At 42.6% G+C, this 7,790-nt stretch overlaps 1 protein-coding gene across 1 annotated transcript; it reads left to right on the forward strand.

Annotated features, from left to right (window-relative positions):
• Window positions 1-1,616: 1,616 nt before the first annotated feature.
• On the forward strand, window positions 1,617-3,958 carry LOC101836351 (gamma-crystallin A). The gene is made up of 2 exons (XM_040753445.1): window positions 1,617-1,969; window positions 3,644-3,958. The coding sequence occupies exons 1-2, from the start codon at window positions 1,652-1,654 to the stop codon at window positions 3,914-3,916; spliced, it is 591 nt and encodes a 196-aa protein (XP_040609379.1). The 5' UTR covers window positions 1,617-1,651; the 3' UTR covers window positions 3,917-3,958.
• Window positions 3,959-7,790: the final 3,832 nt, after the last annotated feature.

Here is a 7,790-nt window from a genome sequence, read left to right on the forward strand (position 1 = left end):
TGGATGCTGGCTTTCTCTGGGAAAGAAAATGTGCTGCTCTTCTGGGGCCTTTCCAAAATGGCGACAAGGCACATGACTTAACAAGTCTGCAATTACAACTTCATCAGACGAAAAGTCAGTACATTATACCTCTCCTTTCTTAAGGACTAGGCCAGCCATCTTTCTGCAGAATAGTCCTAGTGCCGCATGCAAAGTCAGGTGAGTTTGTTGAAAACAGTGGTGTACTCCCACGTGAGGTTGTGGCTGGGGAGGTCAGTGTGGGCCTTTCTACATGATCACAGTTGTGTTTGAGGCTCACCGGGATGCTAGGAACACAGGTTGGATGCAGAAGAGGACATCAGTGGCCTGTGATCCTTGCCAAGGCTCCAGCTGCCAGGGACTTTGCCCAGTCTGGTTCTGCAAAGCCTTGCTGGCTGTGAGAAGACACTTCTGGGTGTCTGTGCTTTTGCCAACCGTATGCGTCATATGAGTGATGGCTGAGGGTTTTCATGCAGACATTGTGCCTGCATTGCTAACTCTAGTTGGGTGTTTCATGGGAATTAAGCAAAATTATATTTGAATGGTATGGGATAACGGGCTAATCCAAGGTTTGACCATCCTCCATCCCTGCAATTGAAAAGCACTCTAAGTCAGCTGGCAGCAAAGAAGAAAGTTCTGATGGAGGTTATCCTGGCTCAGGGAGACTAACACTTTGCTGAGGGAAAACCAGATAAACCATAGCACTGGTTTTGAGAATAAAAAGTAGTAACCCTAAAAAAAGGGTGGGAGCAGGAAGAATGGAAAAGTCCTATGTCTTTTCCTGTTAGAGTGCCTCAGATTCTTGGAAGAGCTATTAATTTTAGGCCAAAAAATGTTTAATCTCATATATGTATGTATATATGTATATATGTATACATATGTATGTTTTAACCATTAACTCAAAAATCACACATTTAAAAATTGACTTTACTACTCTCATGCACTGAATTTGCAATATATATTTACAGTAGAAAATTAAAGAAATTTTAAATTCAAAAGGAAGGAATAATATGAGGCCAACCTTGATGGCCATGGTTGACATTTTAGTCTCTACACAGTTCTGACCTTTTTATCCTAAACATACGCAAGTTTTAAAAAATCAAATCTGTGTCATACATATAAAGACATGAAACTTTTTCAATTACAGAATTTTTGTTTGTTTTTCTGCTGCCTCTTGGTGCCTCTTGGTGCTTCTGGAACTCATATGATTCTCATGAGCTTCCCACAAATGGAAGCTCCGACCTCCATCTCAGCACTTTGTATAGGCAAACATTGCAAAATGCTGGTTACGTCATGTATTTCTAGAGAGCTGCATAGGATGAGAAGCACGCCCTTTGTCTCCAAGATCATAATGGCTCTGCTGACTTTAATCCCTTTCACTGGAGTTAGTGAGGACAACTCGAAAATGCCAGAGAGAATGAGAGCCCCCTACCCCATGATCCCAAATGAAAAAGCGAGAGAACACAGAAATCCCTTTATGCATTACCCCCCAGGTCCCTTTTGTGTTGTTCTTGCCAACACAGCAGCCATTCTGCTATATATATATCAGCTGCCGCTCCTGTCCCCGTCACACTCAACACCGATCGTTTGCTGTCAACAACGATGGGAAAGGTGAGTCAAGAGAGAACTTCCCATGTTTGCGGAGTGTTTCCTCTGTGTCGGGGATGCGCCTTCCAGTTGGCCATGTTCACCCGTTTTGCCTTTACAGATCACCTTCTACGAGGACAGGGGCTTCCAGGGACGCTGCTATGAGTGCAGTACCGACTGTCCCAACCTGCAGACCTACTTCAGCCGCTGCAACTCCATCAGAGTGGACAGTGGCTGCTGGATGCTGTATGAGCGCCCCAACTACCAGGGATACCAGTACTTCCTGCGGCGTGGGGACTACCCTGACTACCAGCAGTGGATGGGCTTCAGCGACTCCATCCGCTCCTGCCGCTCCATTCCTTATGTGAGTATTGCTTCCCGCCTGGCTGATGTGAGAATATCAGGTGTTCCTGTTTGTCAGTTTGTTTCCACTCGCGTTCTAGTTGTTCTCAGCAAGGATAGGAACGCTCAACAAGAGCTCACACTAAGTATATCAAGGCCTGACTCTCAAACCTAAATAGAAGGAATACATACATACATACATGAACAGCAATGCATTATCTCTTACTTAAGGACATCAATGTTGCTTTGGGACATAAAAAACCATAACATAAACATTCAAGTTAAATTTGACTCAATAATCACATACCCTTCAACCATAACAGAAGGAAATCCTGTCATTTGCAATGACATGGATGAACCTAATGGGCACTGTCCTAGCAGAAATGAGACAGGCATGTACCGACAAAGGCCACCTGTTCTGGAAAGCAGCAGGTTTATGCAGGGGGAGATCAGGGTTGGAGATTTAGCTCAGTGGGAGTGTACTTGCCTAGCAAGCATGCAGCCCTGAGTTCTGTCCTTAGCAGCAGTTCTGTCCTTAATAGAGAACAGAACAATGCCAACTAGAGGCTAGAGTGGCAGAGCAAGGGTCCAGAGGTCTTGGAGGGATGATCAGAAATTGAAAAATTACAGCTAGAGAGAAGAGCTATGTTCGAGAGGTCTACTTGTATAGCACATTGATAATAGTTCATGTTATATATTAGAGTCATTTAAAAATGATAAAGCTGAGACTGGAAAGATAGCTCAGTGGTTAAGAGCCCTGGCTACCCTTCTAGAGGACATGGGTTCAATCCCCAGCACCCACAAGTGGCTCACAACTGTCTGCAATTGCAGTGCCAGGGAATCCCATGCCCTCTTTTGGTCTCTGTGAGCACCAAGCACAGCTCATGTAGTATACTTACAGACACATAGGCAAACACTCATACACATAAAATAAAAGTAAATACATCTTAAACATACAATAAACTGCTGAAAGAATGGATTCTATCTGTTCTCACCACAATATCATAATTATGGGGATGAATACATATTAACTAGGTAGATTTAACCATGGTGCTTACTTTCAAACACCATGCTATGCCTAATAAATACACACATACTATTTGTTAATTTTGAAATATATAAATACATTAGGAACTCAGTTAATTAAATTTAGTTAGTTCCAGTGTATTCTTACTGAGTTTTCGTTACTATACACACTCACACTCACCTAGAACAGTGGATCTCAACTTGTGTGGCTTTGTGTTCTTCAGGAGTCATTAACTACTAGTTTCTTACGAGACAGGTAATTAGGATTCCATGAGATACAGTCCACATCCCCTGTGGGATTTTTTCCCCTAAAGAAAGAAAAGAAAGGAAAGGTATGTGAACTCAAAGCCCATCAGAATCGCTGAACATCATGCATAGAATGTTCGGCTTCAAAGTGAGCTTGGTAGGATTCGGTTCCATGGGCAGGAAATGCTTTCACTCTCTGCCTTTTGGAGTTCGCTTCCTCCACAAGCACTCCAGTTCCCTGGTCAAGGTAGCTTTATATTGGTGCATTTCCTAATTTGCTAAAACGGCAGCCCAAGGAGTAGGACTCGGGGAGAAACATACTTGACAGATGTGCCCGAAACCCATGTTTTGTGAAGGTGCAAGAAGGCTTCGATAGCAAGCATATAAATCATTGCTGTTCCTCATTTGCTTGTCATCACAACAGACCAGCTCTCACAGAATAAGGCTGTATGAGAGAGATGATTACCGGGGTCTTCTGTCTGAGCTTACAGAAGACTGCTCCTGCATCCATGATCGCTTCCGCCTCAATGAGATCTACTCTATGCACGTGCTGGAGGGCTGCTGGGTCCTCTATGAGATGCCCAACTACCGAGGCCGGCAGTACCTGCTCAGGCCTGGAGACTACAGGCGCTACCATGACTGGGGTGCCATGGATGCCAAAGTTGGTTCTCTGAGAAGGGTCATGGATTTATACTAAGTCTCATTTTACTTGTTATAATCCACACAAATGCAATAAATATGTAACTTGTGTTCCTGGCATTAAGTGGCTCTTGTTTTATCTTTAATATCTAAATTCTATGAAATGCTATCTTAGGGAACTTTCCCAACTCTGAAAATGTCTGGAATGCTCACCTACTTTCTCGAGTCAGGAAAGACTGCTTATTGGAAGGTTCAAACCCTGGCGACCTCTGAGTCTGCAGGAAAGAGGAAAGATGAACATAAGCAACCATTAGAACCTAGGGAAAGGAGAAAGCGTAGAGCCTGCCTGTGGCTACACCACCAAAGACAAGGGGTTGCTAAGGGATGGGACACCTGGTATCTCACAAGGAAGTATGCAAGAAAAGGTGCTCCAGGGGCTGGGAAGATGCTCAGTGAGCAAAGATGCTGCACGAGCTTGAGGACCAGAGTTCTGACACCAAAAACATCCAAATCCAGAAGCAGTGGTGCACATCTGTAATCCAGATGTGCCTGCATTAGGATGGGAGACAGGCAGGAGAATCCCCAGGAGTTTGGGGGCCAGATAGCTTTGCTTGAGCAGCAGTAAACAAAAGACTTTTCAAACAATGGGGAAGGCAAATGCCTGCAGCCAAAGTTGTCTTCTGACTTATACATACACCTACAGTCACAGACATGCAAGCATGCACATGCCTGTAGATGCACATGCCTAGATGCACACACCTCAGATACACATAGGCACATACTTTTAAAAGTAAAGAAGAGATGTATGGAGAAAGGGATTTGAGTAGAGTTTCTAAAGGAAACTTTAGTGAACCTTAGTAGGAAAAGTGATGAGTTAAACAGACAGATTGGTTGTCCTGCCTCTGTTACTTAGTACAGTAACCAGCTTAGTCCAGTTCTCTTAAGACATCCACAGTTACAGTACTAACAGTTTTCCAAGCAGGGAAACCAAGACAGTTGCTTTACTTTCTACCTTATTTCTCTGAAGAAGTCACTTTTTAGCTTCTCTGCATCTAAATTACTTGATTGAAAACTACAAGTAATCAAAGGGGAGCTCATGAACTCCAGATTGATAGCTGGGAAACCAGCATAGGACCAACCCAGACCCCCTGAATGATGTCAGGTAGGAGGCCTTGGCATCTATGGGGCCTCTGGCAGTGGATCAGTATTTATCTCTAGTATACGAATGGACTTTGGGAGCCCACTCCACATAGAAGAATACTGTCTCAGCCTAGACACATGGCGGAGGGCCTAGGCCCTGCTCCAAAAGATCTGACAGACTTTGAAGATCCCCCATGGAAGACCTCACCCTCCCTGGGGAGCAGAGAGGGGGTGGGATAGGGGGCCAGTAGGGGACAGGGGAGGAGGGGAGAGGGAACTGGGATGGACATGTAAAGCAAGCTTGTTTCTAATTAAATAAAAAAAAAATCTGAGAGAGAGAGAAAAAACAAGTAATAACAAATTCATGCCTAAGTCCCAGAGACGTTATGATGAAAAGATGAGAAAAATATGCATAATTTTGTTATCTTCAAGTTACCATAGACGCATAAAGGAAGAAAATGCATATACTTTAAGCTCCCCCCACCACACACACACACACACACACACACACACACACACACACACAAAACAAGATGATGTTCATTTGGACTCTGGTATGAATTGTTCTCAAGGCTCAATTGCATAGAGTAAGATACTAATTAGCATTTTCTACTGAACATGTCTCGTTGCAAGAGACCAGCTCTCTGAGAGTGTGATGTTTTCCTCACATTTACAGAAGCAGGAAATGATACTCTTGTGCCCACCGACTCCTTTGTAGAAATTGACAAGTTAATTCCAAAGTCCACACAGAATTTCCAGGGAAAAGCCAAAGCAATCCTGAGAAAAGACAAAAAGAGGAATATTTGTATTTCACTGCAAAATAACTTAATAGTCCATAAACACCTTGTCTATGTTCTTTTTTTTTTTCTTTTTTTTTCTTTTTTTTTTTTTTTGGTTTTTCAAGACAGGGTTTCTCTGTGGCTTTGGAGGCTGTCCTGGAACTCGCTTGGTAGTCCAGGCTGGTCTCGAACTCACAGAGATCCGCCTGCCTCTGCCTCCCGAGTGCTGGGATTAAAGGCGTGTGCCACCAACGCCCGGCACCTTGTCTATGTTCTATGTATTGGCAGAGATGAGAAGAGTATTTATGGAGAAATAGTAGTCTTTTTAGCAAATGGTCCTTAGACACAGATACAGACACAGACACACAGACACACACACACACACACACACACACACACACACACACACACGGCTGGACCCTCTTTTATATCATATATAAAAGTTCACTCAAAATGGTATAAAGACCTGCAGTTAAGAAGTAGATTTATAAAACTTTTCAGACAAATCATATTCATAAGTATTTATGACCTTTTTGGCTTTTTGAGACAGGGTTTCTCTGTGGCTTTAGAGGCTGTCCTGGAACTAGGTCTTGTAGACCAGGCTGGTCTAGAACTCACAGAGATCCACCTGTTTCTGCTTCCCGAGTGCTGGGATTAAAGGCATGGGCCACCACCGCCCGGCACAGTGTTTTTTTTAACACAGCATTAAAGCCACATGGACTACGGGCTGATGAGATGGCTCAGCAGGTAAAGGCACCTACTGCTAAGCCTAAGGGCCTGAGTTCAACCCCTGGAACCCACCTGGTAGAATGAGAGGGCCTAAATTCAATTTTAAAGATTTAGGAAAATGAAACTAAAGAAAGATTAATAAATTGAACTTTAATCTGTGCTGTGGTGGTGCTGGGCTTTAATCCCAGCACTCAGGAGGCAGAGGTAAGCAGAGCTCTGTGAGTTCCAGGCCAGCCTGGTCTACAGAGAAAGTTCCAGAACAGCTAGGGCTACACAGAGAAACCCTGTCTCAAAAACAAAAACACAACAAAACAAAAGGTTGAACTTTACAAAATTAAATATTTAATGCATTAAAAGCTTAACAAACAAAATAAAATAACAGCTCACAGAAGTGAAAAAATGTTTTAAAACTGTTGATCTGTTAAGGTCTTAGAATCTAGAATCTAAAGAACTTTTCAACTAAACAATAGCAACAAAAAATGATCCCATTAAAAAGGGGCAAGGGTTGAAATACATCCCCCCCCCAGGAAGACATATAAATAGCAAACAAATGGGGGAAGAAATCTCATCACCATTAGATATTATAGAAATTAAACCCAATGCAGGATACCACTTAATATCTATTCTGATGGATACAATAACATTTTTGAATCAAATTAAAATTTAATTTTAATTAAATCCTACCAAACAGAAAAATGACCTGTGTTGATGAGGATGAAAAGTTGGAACTCTCTTACATTTTTGATGGGAATATAAAATGATGCCCCCTTCTGAAGAAAATAACTTGCCAGTTCCTCAAAAGCAGCTGGAGTCATATTTATGACCTTGCAATTCCTCATGGTAAACAATCAAAGGATCTGAAAATAAATGTTCAAACAGAAACTTATCCATGAATTTTCATAGCAATACTTTTAATGGTGGCCAAAAGTGGATACAGCCCAGTGTCCAGATGTCAATGGATTACTGGATAAACAAAGTGTACTCTATTACTACAATGGGATTGACATCTGTCCTTAAAAAGGTATGAATGACAGTGTGTAAAGTTAAACAAGCCAGTCACATAGGGTACACACTACACAGACCACACGCTAGTGCATCCAGTTATATGAAATACCCAGGACAGACAAAGCTAGAGTGACAGCAAGCCCATCTGTGGCTGCTTAGGATTCAGGGGATGGTTAAATAAGGGTGTGATGCTGGAATATAACTTCTCATTGCGATGAGGAGCATATGTGAAAATACACCGTAAACACTGAGCTGTGAATGTGAAATGGCATGGTCAAA

Source organism: Mesocricetus auratus, unplaced genomic scaffold (genome assembly GCF_017639785.1).
Source record: "Mesocricetus auratus isolate SY011 unplaced genomic scaffold, BCM_Maur_2.0 Super-Scaffold_100010, whole genome shotgun sequence".
NCBI classification, from domain to species: Eukaryota; Metazoa; Chordata; class Mammalia; order Rodentia; family Cricetidae; genus Mesocricetus; species Mesocricetus auratus.

Coding starts and splice junctions, on each gene's coding strand:
- LOC101836351 (XM_040753445.1), top strand. CDS start 1,652: ATGTTTGCGGAGTGTTTCCTCTGTGTCGGGGATGCGCCTTCCAGTTGG. Junction 1,970..3,643: donor CCTGCCGCTCCATTCCTTAT/GTGAGTATTGCT, acceptor TCATCACAACAG/ACCAGCTCTCACAGAATAAG.